General features: G+C 57.3%; 9 protein-coding genes across 9 annotated transcripts; 2 read left to right on the top strand and 7 right to left on the bottom strand.

The window, feature by feature from the left end:
- Positions 1 to 125: 125 nt before the first annotated feature.
- LTR77_009578 (uncharacterized protein) lies at positions 126 to 345 on the bottom strand (the record flags this gene model as incomplete). Its single annotated transcript, XM_064806805.1, has 2 exons — positions 126 to 202; positions 261 to 345. The coding sequence occupies 2 exons, from the start codon at positions 343 to 345 to the stop codon at positions 126 to 128; spliced, it is 162 nt and encodes a 53-aa protein (XP_064655110.1).
- A 401-nt stretch (positions 346 to 746) lies between these two features.
- On the bottom strand, positions 747 to 2,093 carry LTR77_009577 (uncharacterized protein; the record flags this gene model as incomplete). The annotated part of the gene is made up of 1 exon (XM_064806804.1): positions 747 to 2,093. One exon carries the CDS (start codon positions 2,091 to 2,093, stop codon positions 747 to 749), a length of 1,347 nt encoding a protein of 448 aa, XP_064655109.1.
- A 383-nt stretch (positions 2,094 to 2,476) lies between these two features.
- Positions 2,477 to 3,019, bottom strand: LTR77_009576 (uncharacterized protein; the record flags this gene model as incomplete). The annotated part of the gene is made up of 3 exons (XM_064806803.1): positions 2,477 to 2,530; positions 2,591 to 2,856; positions 2,911 to 3,019. The coding sequence occupies 3 exons, from the start codon at positions 3,017 to 3,019 to the stop codon at positions 2,477 to 2,479; spliced, it is 429 nt and encodes a 142-aa protein (XP_064655108.1).
- A 573-nt stretch (positions 3,020 to 3,592) lies between these two features.
- On the top strand, positions 3,593 to 5,557 carry LTR77_009575 (uncharacterized protein; the record flags this gene model as incomplete). The annotated part of the gene is made up of 2 exons (XM_064806802.1): positions 3,593 to 4,251; positions 4,366 to 5,557. 2 exons carry the CDS (start codon positions 3,593 to 3,595, stop codon positions 5,555 to 5,557), a joined length of 1,851 nt encoding a protein of 616 aa, XP_064655107.1.
- Positions 5,558 to 6,313: 756 nt separating this feature from the next.
- On the bottom strand, positions 6,314 to 8,219 carry LTR77_009574 (uncharacterized protein; the record flags this gene model as incomplete). The annotated part of the gene is made up of 4 exons (XM_064806801.1): positions 6,314 to 7,839; positions 7,929 to 7,952; positions 8,039 to 8,095; positions 8,183 to 8,219. The coding sequence occupies 4 exons, from the start codon at positions 8,217 to 8,219 to the stop codon at positions 6,314 to 6,316; spliced, it is 1,644 nt and encodes a 547-aa protein (XP_064655106.1).
- Positions 8,220 to 9,267: 1,048 nt separating this feature from the next.
- On the bottom strand, positions 9,268 to 11,427 carry SCP1 (calponin; the record flags this gene model as incomplete). Its single annotated transcript, XM_064806800.1, has 1 exon — positions 9,268 to 11,427. One exon carries the CDS (start codon positions 11,425 to 11,427, stop codon positions 9,268 to 9,270), a length of 2,160 nt encoding a protein of 719 aa, XP_064655105.1.
- Positions 11,428 to 13,147: 1,720 nt separating this feature from the next.
- On the bottom strand, positions 13,148 to 13,465 carry LTR77_009572 (uncharacterized protein; the record flags this gene model as incomplete). Its single annotated transcript, XM_064806799.1, has 1 exon — positions 13,148 to 13,465. The coding sequence occupies one exon, from the start codon at positions 13,463 to 13,465 to the stop codon at positions 13,148 to 13,150; it is 318 nt and encodes a 105-aa protein (XP_064655104.1).
- A 258-nt stretch (positions 13,466 to 13,723) lies between these two features.
- Positions 13,724 to 14,653, top strand: LTR77_009571 (uncharacterized protein; the record flags this gene model as incomplete). Its single annotated transcript, XM_064806798.1, has 2 exons — positions 13,724 to 14,262; positions 14,317 to 14,653. The coding sequence occupies 2 exons, from the start codon at positions 13,724 to 13,726 to the stop codon at positions 14,651 to 14,653; spliced, it is 876 nt and encodes a 291-aa protein (XP_064655103.1).
- Positions 14,654 to 14,833: 180 nt separating this feature from the next.
- On the bottom strand, positions 14,834 to 15,271 carry LTR77_009570 (uncharacterized protein; the record flags this gene model as incomplete). Its single annotated transcript, XM_064806797.1, has 2 exons — positions 14,834 to 15,102; positions 15,157 to 15,271. 2 exons carry the CDS (start codon positions 15,269 to 15,271, stop codon positions 14,834 to 14,836), a joined length of 384 nt encoding a protein of 127 aa, XP_064655102.1.
- Positions 15,272 to 15,499: the final 228 nt, after the last annotated feature.

The following is a 15,499-nucleotide window of genomic DNA, read 5'->3' as shown; positions in this document are numbered from 1 at the left end:
TTGGTCGAGCATACCCTTCTTAACGATCACATTCGTCGATGAGTCCGTAGGCTCATACTGGCAATCAAAGCCCAAGTTCGCGCACAGTGAGCACTTCGGCCGGACACCGTTGCCTTCGTGCCGAATCAGTCAGTCGTGAGTTTGCCTTCGTCCACGTAACCACATAACTCACATCTGCTCTTCCGGATCCGACAGGCATTGCCTGTCACCCACACACATCAGTACCTCATAATCGACCAAGATTCATAGCAAGTACCTACAAGCAAGAGCAATCCTCCTCCTCTTACTCGCCGGCGCCCCCTCTTCATGATCACCGTTCTCGCCGTTCGCTATCGCCGCCGACATGGTTAGCAGCTGTCATTGCATGCAGGTACCGTCGCACGAAAAGGATCACTCTTCTTTCTGAAGTGGATGCGACACGGCAAGAGGTTCATCTGGGCGTCTGGTCTGGGCCAAGTGAAACAGTTTCTTCGGCGGCCGCAGCGGACGAAAACGCGAATGCGGAGGTTGGAGGGTGGTGGCGCTTGCAGCCATCTAGAAGCATTGGCGGCGATGCGAACTTCATCTCTTCCCAGCTTGCTTGATTGATTGTTGTTGTTGGTATTTCGCACCCATGTGTGTGTACAAGGACGAGACTTGTGAGGTTCTAGATCCGTGTCGAATAACACGTGGAAAAGCAAGATCGATCGTTGTTCACTCGAAATTAGGCATGTATCTAGAAACTCACCACCATCTCCCACCCCGTTCTATCGCAGCTCCCCATACCCAACCAACCACTCCATCGCCCTCCCCACCACGTACGTAAACAAACATCCACCCGCCAACCACAGCATCGCCCTCAACACCGACACCACCTCCACGCTCTCCCCCCGCCCCGTCACCACACCCCCACAAGGCCCCCGTCCAAAACACAGACTCGCCTTCCCCCCACCCTCAACCTGACTCACAAAACCTCCCGCCCCGCCTCCCACCCCACCAACCGAAGCCTGGGACGAAGTGAAGCGCGTCACTGTGCCCGTTGTAGTCGTCGTAGGCGTCCGGGTCCAGGAAGCCGTTTTCGTTACTGTGGTGGCTCCGCTCGTGCTGTCTTCGGTCGGAGTGAAGGGCGTAGCTTTAGCCTCCACCTCTGTGGAGGCATACGTGCTCCAGCGCGGGCTCATCCTCGAGACTACCACCGGCAGCGCAGCGACCGGCCGCGGCATCGTGCTCTCGTCCACTCCCGCAGCGGAAGCCACAGCATCGAGCCAACTGTTGAAACTCCGCAAAAACAGAAAAGCCAACGGCTCCTCCTCCTCCTCCTCCTCCTCCTCCTCCTCCTCCTCCCGATCCCAACAGTACCCCGACACCAAACGCCCTCCATTCACCATCCTCCCCTCAACCTCACCGTAAACCTTCACAAGACAGCCAGCGCAAGCGGTCCAGTTCGTATACAACGTCCCCTCCGTGCTGAACGGAGATTGACAGAAGCAGCTGTGAAACGCCTCGCTCTGCGCGGTATTGTAGGGGTCGTCCCACTGGCCGCCGGCTTCGATGCAAGTTTCCAGGCGGGCAAGGAAGGGTGCGCAGGCGGAAGGGGAGGTGTAGCAGTCCTGTACGGAGGGCAACGTGGAAGTGGAGGTGGACGGGAGGGAAGAGAAGGGGATGAGGTTGGTGGGTGGGGGGATGGAGATGGTGGCGACGTCGCTTGCTGTGGTGATGGCGGCTGGGGCGATGGCGCTGGCGGTTGATGACGTGGGCGAGGTTGTGGTAGAGGCGGTTGTGGAAGAGGCAGCTGGCAGGGAGGCCGAGGAGGGGGTTGTGTAGAGGTTGGGGCCGGTTATTGTTGCTGTGATTGCGATGGCTGGTGTAGGCGTAGCACTTGACGTTGTTGACGTCGACGGACTTTGCTTGGTTGTTGAGGCGGCTGAGGCGGCCATTGACGAGGAGAAGCTGGTACTGTTCGTGGACGAGGAGTTGTGGTGATGTCGAGCATGGTTGCTCGGTGTCGAAGAGGTGGTGGTGAACGGGGCCTTGCTGGTCTGGTTGACGAGTGTGGCCGACTGTTCTGATGTCACGAGCCTGGCCAGCAATGGCAACGCAGCGATGATGTGCATGTTCGTTCGCGCCTCGAGGCGGCTTGACGCGAGGTCCGAGGAGAGGATAACGGCCAGAGTGGTCGGGTTCCAGTCAAGGACAGAAGGTAAGCAAACCAGACGTGGAGAAATTCCGGTAAAGCACACCAAGGTGAAGGCATATGCCATCGGGAGTTGCAGTAGTCTTTTCATGTGATAGCGTGTGAGAAAGGAAAGTGCAATGAGATAGCAGAGAGATACCACCTTTAAGTACCACGCGAACACAGAAGTGTAGAGTATACCGCTCCGTATCAACGACACAAATGGTCACACCTCCCTTGCATTCAGCTCTTCGCTAAGGATACCCTAGTCCTACATGCCTCCTTGGGTTCTGTCGCTGCGCTTCCTCACTTGGATCGGCCGCCCTACTTGCTTCCACCAAACCAGCTTGAAATGCCCGACTTCGCCTTGTCCGCGCCCTAAACCCGTCATTAGCACACCATCACCACTCCTCACCCATCTCACAACGCATCACTCACCTCAGTAACCCCCTTGTCAAACTTATCCACCGCCTTATTCAACTCATTCCCCGTCTTCTTCGCCGCCTGATCCATCTGTACCTCGGCGTTCGCGCGGTACTGGTCGAGGCGGCCGTCGACCTTGTCGACCTCTTTACGCGCATCCTTGGCCATCTGGTTCGCTTTGGCAGAGACGTCGGCGCCGACTACTTCGGTGTCCTTTTTGGCTTCCTTGGGGCTGCCGGGCAGGTGGGACTTCACTTCGTTGGAGGCTTTGGTCGCGTCGGCTGGAAATGTGGTCAGCGAGAGCAGAGCTGGGGGAGGGGAGGAGGGATGTCTACCTTCCATCCGCTTCTGCGCGGCTTGAGGGTCGCCGCCTGCTTTGTAGAAGTAGTAGCCCACGCCGGCGGCGAGGGCACCTCCACCGACCTGGATGGCTCTTCTCGACATGATTACTGGATTCGTTGATAGGGTTGTTAAGGGGAGTAGTGAGTAGTGAGATAGGTCGTGTCAGGTGAGAGACGAGGTTCAATGTATACAATGCCTTTCAAGCAGGAGAGGAGGCGAGGTAAAGCAAGCTCGGTGGAGCCAATCAGCCTGCCTTGCACCTGCCACGCTGTGATGCCATCGTGCGTCGTTCCTTCCCCAGATTTAATGCACGGTGCACGCCGCATCAGTGGCGGCAGCGACGAAAGTGTGGCGCCTCTTGAACCTTGAGAGAGGCAAGCGCGATGGTTGGCTACAGGTACAGACGACCGCAGTATTGCCTGATGAGCAAGTCCTGAAGAGTCAGCCATTGCGTACACTTGGATACATGTACAGCTTGTTGAATATGATTGGGAGTATGAACGTATGATGGCAGAACCCAGCGACGATCCACAGCACTCGAGCCACCTCCGCATGAGCATCCCGCACATCTTTCGACATCGATCTGGACCAGAGGACGAGGTGGTGGTGACGCCTATCGTCTTGCATGATAGGTAGCGTACATACCTACCCATCTCCCACCTCCTATCCCGCATCATGTCCTCCCGAGCATCCTCCATCCGCCAAGTCCCTATCGTCAACAACCAGATCTCCCTCGTCGACCAGGAAAGACAGCGAGAACGAGCAGACAATGAACTCACAAGCGGCAGCGAACCTCCCACCGCCCCCTCCACCCCTGGCCCCTCGCCATTGACGAAGCGTCTGACCTCCAACTCCATCCAACTCCAACAATCCCTCAAGCGCGAATGGACCAGACGGAAATACGCCAAGTACGACCGCGGCCGCTACAAAATCAACGAGGAAGACACCGCCACTACCACCACCGCCGAAGACGACGATGACGCCCCCGACCCTCCCGAAGACGCCGCGGCCTCCATCGGCGAACCGGCCTCCATCGGCGAACCGGCCACCGCGCAACAGACATCCTACCTCGAGCGCGGCCGCGCGAAAGCCAAAACCCTCCTCAAACGCAAACGCACCCTCGGCGCCGGCATCCACGCCCAAGATCAAGTCATCGACATTCTCTACGAGAACCAGCGCGGCTTCTTTCTCTTCGGCCTGCCGCGCTACAGCGCCTCCACTTTACTACCATCCGACCCCAAACCATGGCAGAACGCGCAGTTTCGCACTTCGCCTGTCGATATCCGCAACGCGCAGGTGCCGGATCCGAGCTGGGAGTGGGCGTGGAAGAGCTGGTATGTGGACATGAGTCGGGATGTGGATGAGGAAGGGTGGGAGTACAGTTTTCAGTTCAACGCGGGGTTTGCGTGGCACGGGAATCATCCGTGGTTTCACTCCTTTGTGCGCAGGAGACGGTGGTTGCGGTTGAGAAGACGGAAGACGGTGGTGCATCGGACGCGGGAGAAGGGGCATGAGATGACGTCGGAGTATTTTACGATTCATCCGAAGACGTTGAGGGCAGGGCCGCAGGACGATTTGACGAAGATGGGGGAAGCGGAGTTGGCGAGGATGCTACGGGAGAAGGAGGAAGAGGTCATGGATGTGGAGAAGATGGAGATTGCGGATATTGGGTCGTTGACTTCAGCTTTGAAGCACGCGGCTGTTGATCGCGAGAAGCTTGTCGCGGTGCGTAAATTCGTGAAAGAAGGCGGCGATGAGTTGTTCTACCTATCCGACCGCATGCCGGAGATTATGAGCCTGTTCGTCTTCCAGTCTTCCCGGCGACAACTTCTCACGGAGCTGCTACAGCGCTACGACGAGACGAGCAAGCGGAAGCAGAGTCTCACCTCTCATTCTCACGACAACGAATCGACGCAAAAGGACCACGTCAGAGCAACGCGCCGAGCTGAGAACCTGATGAAAGCCGTTCAAGCTGCGGACGAGCAAGTCAAGAAGCTCGAATACTGGAGCGATATCAAAGGCATGTCTCAGCGCGGCGACACCTTATCAGACAGCGAAGGCGGCCACTGGGACGGCGACAAATGGCAGGGTTTGCCTAGCCCAACCAGCACGCAAGACCATCCTCACGGCTCGTTTGCTAGCAAACAAGCGGCCAGCGATGGAATGCACACCCTCCACTCCCACCCGGAGCACGAAAGCGAGGATGAAGTCCGACAGATGAAAGCGAGAGAGAACTCCCTCTTCTACGACGCCAAAACCCAGACGACAAAGGACAGCAGCGAAGATACCCAAGGCGCTTACTCCACTGCCGCCGAATCTGCTTCCCAAATCAGCCGCCCGCGCAGCATCGCCAAAGGCAAGGCGCCAGCCCGAAACCGCACAAATCTCGACGGCGTTCTCGAGTCGTCCGACACGGAGCAAGTCGACGCCTCCGCGCAGACCGAAGACGAAGAACTCGATCCCGAATCCGGCCTCCCTTTCATGACTCCTCCCGAGAGAGCGATGAGCGCCGCGTCCGCTGCGCCGAAAACGCCTGGTGGTGGGAAGGGTTTGGGACGGAAACAGAGTGTGCAGATGGTTGAGCCGGAGCCGGTGCTTGAGGTGGACGATCTGCCCAGTCCGGCGATTGGGCGGAGCTGACTACCTGCTGCTTCCTCTGCCGCTGCTTCTGATGAGGCGGGAAAGGCGGGGCAGGGGGAGGCGTCGCCTTCGAAGCGCGCACGGCAACAGAGTAACGAAGGTACTGCCGGCTCTGCTTCGAAAGGGAGGGGATGGTGGAGCACGTTGCTGAAGGGTAGACCAAGGAGCTGGAGTCAAAGTAGAGATAGTTTGCGCAGTACACGCACGACTGAGAGCGGGAAAGCTATGAAGGCGCCGAAGAGCTGGGTGGAGCAGGCGTTTTTTTGAACATTCAAGAATCAAAGAGTTGTAGAAGAAGCAGGATCATTTGTACCATGTCATATCGTATTCATTGTCTGCATAGCATAGCATAGCCTAATCGTGAGATTCGCTTCGCATCGCATCGTCGCAGTCATCAGTATCGTAAGTATCATAAGCATAAGCAGGCATACCAGAGCAGAGATCGTAGCCACCGTCAGGAGTGAAAACCAAGCACGCAACGCCCAGAGACCAGGTGTCGTCTCGTGACCGTGACCATACCAATGCCCATACCCTCATGTGAACCATCGCTGTCGTTGAGAAAGCCGGCGCCTGCGCACAGCCCAAGAGAAGTCGATGTCGTGTCGTGCCCCTACCCCTTCGTGCATTAGTCTGGGTATGGGCACGGATGAATGAATGAACAACGACGCCGCATCTTCTCTTCTCTCGACCAAACATTCATATCACCCATCGCTCTTCAGACATCATGTTCACACCCCTTCGTCTTTCTTTCGTCGCTCACTCGCTCTCATGCCCACTGCTCTGCCCATCATCATCATCATCATCTTCATATTCATCTTCTTCTTTGACACCCTGCCCTTGCGCAGCCGGCCCAGACGCCCCAGCAACAGCATTCGCAGCCGTAGCAAGCACCGCCGCATCTTCAGCCGCCAACCAACGCATGTAATTCTCTTCGGGCCTTGTGACACCCGCCTCGTTGTTGCCTTCGGGGCTGATAAGGAATTCCATCGGCGGCATTGTCGTGATCTCGTCTCTGCGCGCCAGACCTTGGACCCATGCCATGATGCGGTGGAGATCGGCGTAGGTGGATGTGTAGCCGGTGGCGGTTGGAACGAAGGTCGTGTCGAAGTGGTCGATGAGGTGGGGTGGGAAGGCGTCTTCGAGTTTGAGAGGGAGGGGGCCGTGCTTGCCGGGTTTCGGGGTGACGAGCATGGATGTTTCGGCGGCGTCAACGGAATTGCCCTGGAGGAGGAGACCGCGGTAGGTGTGGAGACGGTTGACAGCGCCTCTGATCAGCTGGACCTTGAACGTGGCGTTCGGGCGCCAGAGTTCGAGCCGTGTGAGCTGCATGTTGACGTTGTCGATGTAGTACTGCAGCTGGGCGTTCACGCCGACCTTCTTGTAGAGATACGTGCCGCGCTGGTAGTGCTTGCGGCAGTGCGTGTGCCAGACGTCGGCGGGGATGGTGTTGGTTTCTTTCTTGTTGCGGCCGAAGAAGTTGCTGATGACCTTGCGGCCTTGGGAGATGTTGGCGGGCCCGTCGCGCGAGTGCCAGGTTTGGCCGCTTTGGCAGGAGCGGGTGGCGCATTGCCATGGGGTGGTGAGTGTGGCGTCGGCTGGGCGCGTGGTGGTGGTGCCTTGGTTGGCTTGGAGGGTGGCCATGGTCATAGGCTGGACGGCGGTTGTTGGTTGTGGAGGTGGGGGTGCAACGAAGGGCTGTGGCGGGGCCGGAAGAGGAGCTGGGAGAGTTGGGGGAGGTGGGGGGGCGGAAGCGGCGGTGGCACGGCCCTTGCCTTTGCTCTTGGCGCGCGTGACGCGGGCGGAGGGGGCCGGCTTCTCGACGCATGGTGGTGCTGCTGTGGCGGCGCTCGTGGGATTGACGGTGGTGTTGCTGCCTGGGAGAACAGGGGCCGGAGCGCTACCCTTCGAGCGGGTGCCGTAGTTGCTCTCGACGACTGGGGCAGCAACTCGTGCCCTCTTGCGGCTCGGAGCAGCAGCAACTTCCTCGCTCTCTTCGAGAATGGTGGAGAGAGCCGGCGCAGCCTTCTTCTTGGGCGCAGCCTTCTTCTTTGGTGCTGCCTTCTTCTTCTTGCCGCCCTTGCCGCCCCTCTTCGGCGCCGCCTTGATTCTCTCCCAGGCGGCGTCGGAGAGGGGGCTGAGCACGTTGCGGGTGCCCCCTTGCTCGATGCGCTCTTCGAGAAGCGCTGGCTTGTCGGCCAGCCAGGCCCCGTTCATGTAGTGTGTGGAGCGCACAGCGCTCAGGGACGCGTACAGGTCGCTGCGCTCTCGCTTGCGCTTCTTGTCTGTAGCAGCCGGGTCAGCACATCTTCTCGAAGAACGAAACAAGGCTCATGGCCACAAGGGAGGGGATATGGCCATGAGAGAGACGTACCATTGGTGGAGATGGGTGGGGGGGCTGAGACGGGATGTCAGCATCTTCTCGAAGAGCGAAACAGATTACATGGTTACGAGGGGAGGGATGTGACCATGGGAGGCACGTACCGGAAGCCGGGCGACCAACAGCTGCCGGACCAGCGGCAGCGGTGGTGAGGGTGGGGGCTACAGAAGAGGTCAGCAATGCTTCTCGAAGTGAGGAACAGGTTGCATGGTCACGCAGCGAAGGAGGCGGATGTGGGGGATACATACCGGCGGAGGAGGCACGGCGAACAGACACGGAAGACATCTTGCTGCTGCTGCTGCTGCTGCTGATGGTTGGTTGGGTCTGTGGTTGGACGTGTCGAACGAGATCAGATGAAGAAAGTGGATGTAAGAAGGAAGAAACCAGACTGGAAAACGAGCTGGTTTTGACAGTCGCTGTGAAAGAATGTGCTATTGTCAAACCGAGCCACAATGGGTGCACGAGGTCGTCTATTCACCATCCCGTCCGGTAGAATAGCAAACCAAAGATAGATCAGACGACAATGGTGAAGTGTGAACACCTACAATGCCCCACACGTTTGAGATTGCACATGGCAGTGTGAGCTTGCGTTTCAAGTCGCATGAGCTTGATAGCCGTGCTGGTATTGGTCCAGACGATGAGCTAGACCCAATGGCAACCCATGAAGTGACATTTTTAGACCGATGACCGTCCGCAAATAGCCCGCATTGAATAGGCCCAAGTTTGCACAATGGTCGCATGTCTGCCAGCTGGCAGTGAGGTCGCTCATGATGTCGCATCGTTGAGCCACCGGGCTGCCATTGGCTCACCTTGGTCTGCGTGAGGGCAAACGCGGGACAGAAACCGGAAGACGGCTGCGCAATATGAGCATGCTGTCAGCGATAGGGCTTTGTAGTCTTTCGCCGGACACCAACAGTGTGGGAGAAGAGCTGACGAAGGTATTCGGTGGCATGCTACGCCAGTCCATCCATTATCGGAGGCTCCTGATCTGAAGACGGCAGTATCGCATTCGAGGTCGTTCCGCCGTACATCCATTTATCTTCTTGGTTCCAGAATCAAAGGACCGTCGCTTTTTATTGTCGGCGCTTCCTGCGTTGCTTCCAAGATTGTCCAGATTGTGCTACAGAGCATGTGAAAGGCATGTGAGATGAAGTGAAGTCAAAGTCGAGATCCGCACATTTCCATTTCGGGCTTAGCCAGACAATCACGTGACAAACGATCGGAATTATTGTGATTCGAAGGACCGTTCCTCGATATTCGTCTCTGTCATAAAGAGCGTACGCTGACATAAATATAGCATCCAAGCCTCCAGCACTACTTCTCCATCCTTAGCCTATCGCTTCGGCAGCGCTCTCGGCCCCAGAATCTGCCTCCTCCCTCCGAAATCAATCCCACTACCCGAACTACTCCCGCGGTTCTGCCCATCCCCACCCGTAAACCCGTACTGATTGACATCCCAGCTCTCGCCCGGCTTCACACCCTGCGATTCATCCCTCGGTGCCGCTTTGACCTCAGCCTGAGCCGCTTCCCACTCTCGTTGCCTCTCGCGCTCACGTTCCATTTCGCGCTCAAGGAGGGATTTGCTCGCCCAGCCGCCAGCTTTGGTTGTACTCTGGGAGGCAAGGCGGGAATCGCGGAGAGAAGACTGATCGAGGGCCGTTGAGCCGGTTTCGAGGGTGGAGGACACCCGCGGAGGTGTGGGGGAGGGCGCGGGGTTGCTCGAGAGGAAGTTGGCTGTGCGGGACTTATTTGGTTGCAAAGGCGAGGGCGTATAGGGTTGGAATTCTTTGTCCGGGGTTGGGAGGGGCCGGTTCGAGCTGCCCAGGGGTGAAGAGTTTATGGCAGAATCTGGGTCGACTTGTGGAATTGAAGAGGTGGATGTCGAAGGAGGTAGGTTGTGAGGTAGGGAGGATGCAGACTCGGAGGGTTTTAGGCGCTGAGGGAGAGGCAGGGCATCGTCTTGCTCATCGGGCGGAGGAGACTGTTGTGGTAATGATCGCGTGGGTGGCTCAGGTGTTGGGAGCGGTCTCGTTTGTTGCGCGCCTGATTCTGTTGCCGATTTTGCGGCAGAATCGTTCTGGTTGCTTTGCCATTGCTGCCGAAGATATTCGCGCTCGTCACCCGCCCAGGAGCTCTCTGTCGGCGTCTCTGTTCGAGCCGTGGTAGGTCTTGATCCACGATCCGAGCCTTGCCTTACACGTTCCTCACGCTCGGCTTGATACTGCCTTTCTCGTTCTCGAGCCTCCTCGAGTTGCTGCTCAAGCTCCCGCACACGCTTCTGCTCTGGTGTTTCAGCAGCTTCGCTACCGTTGCTGGTCTGCTCTTTCTGATACTGCGAAAGCGTCTGCCCTCGTAATATTCCAGAGCTCGGCACTCTAGGCTTCGGTGGTGGCAGCTTTCGCGAAAATTCCGCAGCCTCCTTCCGCCTCGCCTCCTCCTCTTCTTTCCACCTCCGTTCCTGCTCTTCCCACTGCCGTTTCTGCTCTTCCATCCGTCTCCGCTCTTCGTCCCGCGTTCGCCTGGTCTCGTCCTCCCATCTTTGCTGCTCCTCGATTCTTGCTTGCTCCTCCTCCGCCTCGCGCTCCACTCGCCGTCTGTGCTCGGCCTCTTCGGCCTGTTGACGTAGCCTCTCCTCCTCAGCAGCCTTCTCTTTGCGCGCTTTCTCCTTCTCGGCCAAGCTCGGCACGCTGGGGGCTTGACTAGTAATCTGCCGCCGTGCGCCGAAGCTGATACCTTGATTTCCTTGACTCGCTCCGCCCATGTAGCCATACTGGTGGATGTTCCATGCGGGTGCCGTATTGCCTTCATCGGTCTTTCTGCTCCAACTACTGACTGGACCCTTCGAGCCTCCATCCGTCTTCTGCGACCCGGTCGAACCACCAGTAAGTGCAGGACTCATGGCTCGCGCACCTGTGCCAGGCATTGCAGCGGACGCTTTCGTCGGACTGGTCCTCCCTCCGTAGCTGGATGTGCTCGCATTGCTACTTTGCCTCCACGTCCCGCTTGCTCCATTCGCACCTCCTGTAGTCGTTGGTGACATTGCTCCCCCCGCCCCAGCCTTCTTGCCCCCTATAGTCGTTTGAAAGACATCCGGCTTGAGACTATTCGCCATCCGCGAGAAAGCACCCAAACATTGCAGCACTTGCGCCGGGTCCTTGCTCTCGTACAGATCGACAGTCAAGAAGCGATCGTGCGCCGGCATGTTCAGCGGCGGCATCTCGCACGCTTTCAGGAAGTGGCTGATGTTCTCCATCTGGATGAAAGGCATCGACGAGGCTTTGAATTTGATCCCGCCATGGGACGGTCGTAGAAGCAGATTCGCCAGTTTACAGAGGGCCACGCCGTCCTTCAGCACTTCCAGCAGGTCGCCGGGTGGGAGAGAAGAGCCGAGTGTGGTCTCGATCCAGGTACGGACCTGGTTCGCGGCTTGAGGAGTGTAGCGCGAGAGGCGCAAGTTGCGCATGTCCTGGTCGAGGGAGCTGACTGATGCCATGGTGGAGGTGGTGGAAAGGTGGTGCTCTGAAGCGTCTACAGACTGTTCGCGGATTACATTGACGTGTCGTTGTGTTCCTGATAAACCGTTTCCTCGTGACTGCGAGTTTCGTGTGGCTGAGTCGGTCGCAATTGCCATCACAAGTCACCTTCGAATCACCATCATAACATCCCACTTCAGTTCTCTTGGCACTCGCTCGGATATCAAAGGGCCGACGTCAACAAAGAAGCCCGCATTTCCTGCATCCTCACCTCTGCACACAACCTGCGACCTCGTGACAAAGCCATCACACCACGCATTTCGCTTGCAGGGGAACAACATGGACTCGATACACAACCTTTCGACTTCGCTTCCTCGCACCCGGCGCCGACTGGACCAACCCGAGCTACTGTCCGACTTCAAGGCGGCTGCGTTATCTGTGACTAACCTGTACAAGACTGCGGCGTCTCAGCAGGACAAGGCGAGGGCGGCGGGTTATCAAGATGCGGTGGAGGATCTATTGGCGTTCATGGATGCCGAGAATCTGGGCTTGATGGATGGGGAGGGTTGGAGGGTGCGGCAGTGGGCGACTCATAACTTGACCGACGATGGAGGATTAAGGCATGGAGGAAGCGACGACGAGGCCGAGGAGGAGCGGAAAGATGGTGGTACTCGGGCAGGGTCAAGGAGCAGTTCACCGGAGGCGGGAAGGAAGGCTCCACCTATGCCGACGCAGAGCAGCGAGGTGCAAGAGGACGACCGCTCGACAGCACGGCGGCAGGCAGCCTCGGAGCCACCTCGATATCAACCCGCAGCAGTACCTACTTCCGACGCCTTCACTTTTCGGTCATCTCACGCATACCCGACGAACCACGACAGAGAAAGCCACATGGACTTAGACGCCACTTCCACCGCGCCAGGAACACCATCAAGCATGTCTACGACCACGCCCGACTCGGCAGCTGTACGAATCACTCAGCGACCCACTCGAGGGAGCAGACACAATCGACGCTCGAATACCGCTGCTGCGAATACCGCCACCATCAACCTTAATTTGGGCAGCGGAGCAGGCAGTAAGCGGAAGATACCGTACCCGGACTTCTTCGACATATCTGGCATGAACTTCGACCAGCAAGGCGGGAAGGATAATGGGAACGGAAGGGGAGGGAAGAGAGGGCGGCATGTTTAAGGGATTTGAGGAGTTTCGAAGGAGTCTGTACGCGCGCGACGGAAAGGCCGCATTGCATCAACTGCCAGCATAGCGAGGGACAAGGGACACCAAGGAGGATCATGGCATTCGTTGGAGCAGGGAATTGTTGGACGGCCGATTCGCTGATACCCCATGTCTTTATGTCTACGGTTGAGAGGAGACGATGTTAATGATATCCGAGCAAACCACCCTCGCATTCCCAAGCTCCTCCTTCTATCTCGCGTCTTGTGAACCACCTTTGTAGGCTCTTGAGCATAGCACCAGCATGGGCAAGACTGTGGTGTTCTCGTGGCGCTTTCTCCCCAGGCAGGCCTCATTCGTGACGATGGCACCCTTTCCAGCTGTACAACTCGCGACAGCCTCAACCATGACGCTACACAGCACTCTTCGTGGTACCCTCCCCGTCGTCGGTGTCCGAGTACGAATCAAAGCTTCCCTCGTCTTGCCCTCCATCAGCCTGGATTCTCCTAGCACCAATACCGCCAGCTCCCATGTCAACCATCTGAAATCATGCCCCTCATCTTCGATCCCTCAATCAACCAACCTCCAAGCTCCCAACCCCACAAGTCCCATACTCATCCCCAAAATCATCATCTTCCTCACCCTCACCCCAAACCGACTCCCCGCTTTCAAGAACTCCGCTTCCCGCTCGCGTAATTGTTTACGGCCGCTGTAGTAGGTGTAGAAGCCCAGACCCGTGAACGCGGCGCTGCCCATGATGCGGCAGGAGGTGCAGTCGTTGTATTGGGCGTTTTGGTGGGCGAGGGAGGTGTGGAGGGCCGGGGAGGAGGGGAGGTCGGGGGTAGGTGTCGTTCGGGTTTCGGGAGGGGAGGAAGATGGAGAGGCCATGGTGAGGGTGGAGTAGAGGATCCCGGTGGTTGTTTCTTGGGACGCGTTGGAAGATGGAAGTGAATGTGGAGCTGTGTGTAGCTTCCTCTTTGGGACGTGGCTTGCTTGCGGAGAGGGCGGCTGACTTCATGTTCTTGACTCATGAACACTCATCGTTGGTGCATACAGTGGCTTCTCGGCGGCGGCGAGGATCTATGTCTATAACAGAAGCCTGGTAGAATGCGCGTAACGTAAGACTACTTTCAACAACCACCAACGATGGCCTCCCATCCAGCCCGCCCCCCAGCACCTCTCCGCCTCCGCGAACAAGACCTAGCAGACCACGTGGCTGTAGTAACGGGCGGCAGTCGAGGCATCGGACGAGCCATAGTGCTGAATCTGGCCAGTCGCGGGTGTTGTGTAGTGGCCACCTGTTCCAGCCCAGAGTCCTTACACCACATCGATACCATATCTCACTCCGTTGAGGAGATATATCGAAACAACCCTCACAAGCACGCAAAGCCGAAAATTGTGGGCATAGCAGCTAATCTACTGGATAATGAGACACCAGCTCTGATAGCAAATACGTTGCAGCGGCATTTTGTTGGCCATCTGGATGTCTTCATCAACAATGCCTGTTTCGCGTCTGCGATGGGGATAGGAAAGTTGACGGACGAGCACATCGCAGACAACTTGAAAGCGAATATTGAGACGCCTGTCAAGATGATCGAAGAATGTGTCAAGAGGCAGCTCTTTCGCCCCAACTCCAGGATCGTTTCAATCTCGTCTGTGCGGGCGAGGAAAGGATGGAGCCAGCAGTAATCACCCTGCCGTCCCTTCTCTGGCCTGTTGAACTGATTTTAGCACTCTAGAATCATGTACATGGCCACAAAATCCGCCCTCGAAGCCGCGACACGCAGCTGGGCTGATGCATTCGGTGGCAAGAACCCCGAGTTTGCCTTCATGGCTGGGACCACGGCGAATACTGTAATGGTCGGACTCACGCGAACAGACGCTGTCTACAATAACGGTATCCCGGAGGAGGTGGTCAAGACTTTTGAGGACGAGTTCGTACCGCACCAGGGGATTCCGAGGGTGGGATGGCCGGAGGATGTGGCGGATGTGGTTGGGCTGTTGTGCAGGGAGGAGAGTAGGTGGATTACCGGAAGTGTGGTTGGGGCGGACGGTGGAGGGATTAGCATTCTTTAGGAGCGCGAAGGAGGTGAAAAGCGTTCAAGCAGCCTTGAGACGTCGATGCCGACGGAAAATTCTGCCGACCACTCACTCAGGCGCGATCTAGCTCTCGTGTATTTCCCGCCCTACACATTGACGGAAGACAGCATCGCTCCCCCGGTCATCCTCTAGGCACTCGCTTCCTGACCAACGGCCTCAGCAACCTCCCCCTTCGGTCGCGGCGTCCTTCCCCTTAGCCTCATCCGCCTTCACACCAGCAAAAGCAGGATTCGGAGACAGAATCGTCACCTCCTCAAAACTATGACCCGCCCAATGAAGCCCCAAGAACCCCATCCACGGCACCTCATCCTTCACCTCCTCCTTCGTCTGCTTACTAGTCTTCTCGACGTCGAGGTCTGCCTTGTAGATCGGGAAAGAAGTCTTGCCTGGCGTGATTGCTTTGGTGACCATTTGGATCTCGGGGTCTGCGAATTTGTTAGTATAGGGCAGAATGGATGGTTTCCACATGGCAAACCAACATTCGGATAGGATGGTGACGAGAGCGAGTTCGTCGAGGATGCTGACGCCGTTATCGACGAGTTTGAGGCCGTTGGTTTTGTGCCCGTATACCAGCATGAGGCGTTCGCCGTCCATTGTGGTGGGTGACGACGGAGTTGGTGGAGGTGGAGAAATGCGGTCGTTTGTGTTGCTGTCAAGAAGTTGTGTCCGGCTCTAGGGAGTGATGTGACGTTGGTTCTATTGTTGTGGGTCTTATGTTTTGTGGAAAGAAATGTGAGCAAGGAGGTGAAATACGTCGCACCCTCATGTCTCAGCAGTGAATGTACTGTAGAACAAAGCTTGGTATTAATAGTCCCTTATCGA

The sequence above is a fragment of the Saxophila tyrrhenica genome (assembly GCF_035928015.1).
Source record: "Saxophila tyrrhenica strain CCFEE 5935 chromosome Unknown scaffold_18, whole genome shotgun sequence".
Lineage (NCBI taxonomy): Eukaryota > Fungi > Ascomycota > Dothideomycetes > Mycosphaerellales > Extremaceae > Saxophila > Saxophila tyrrhenica.
This window is presented reverse-complemented; position numbering and strand designations above follow the sequence as displayed.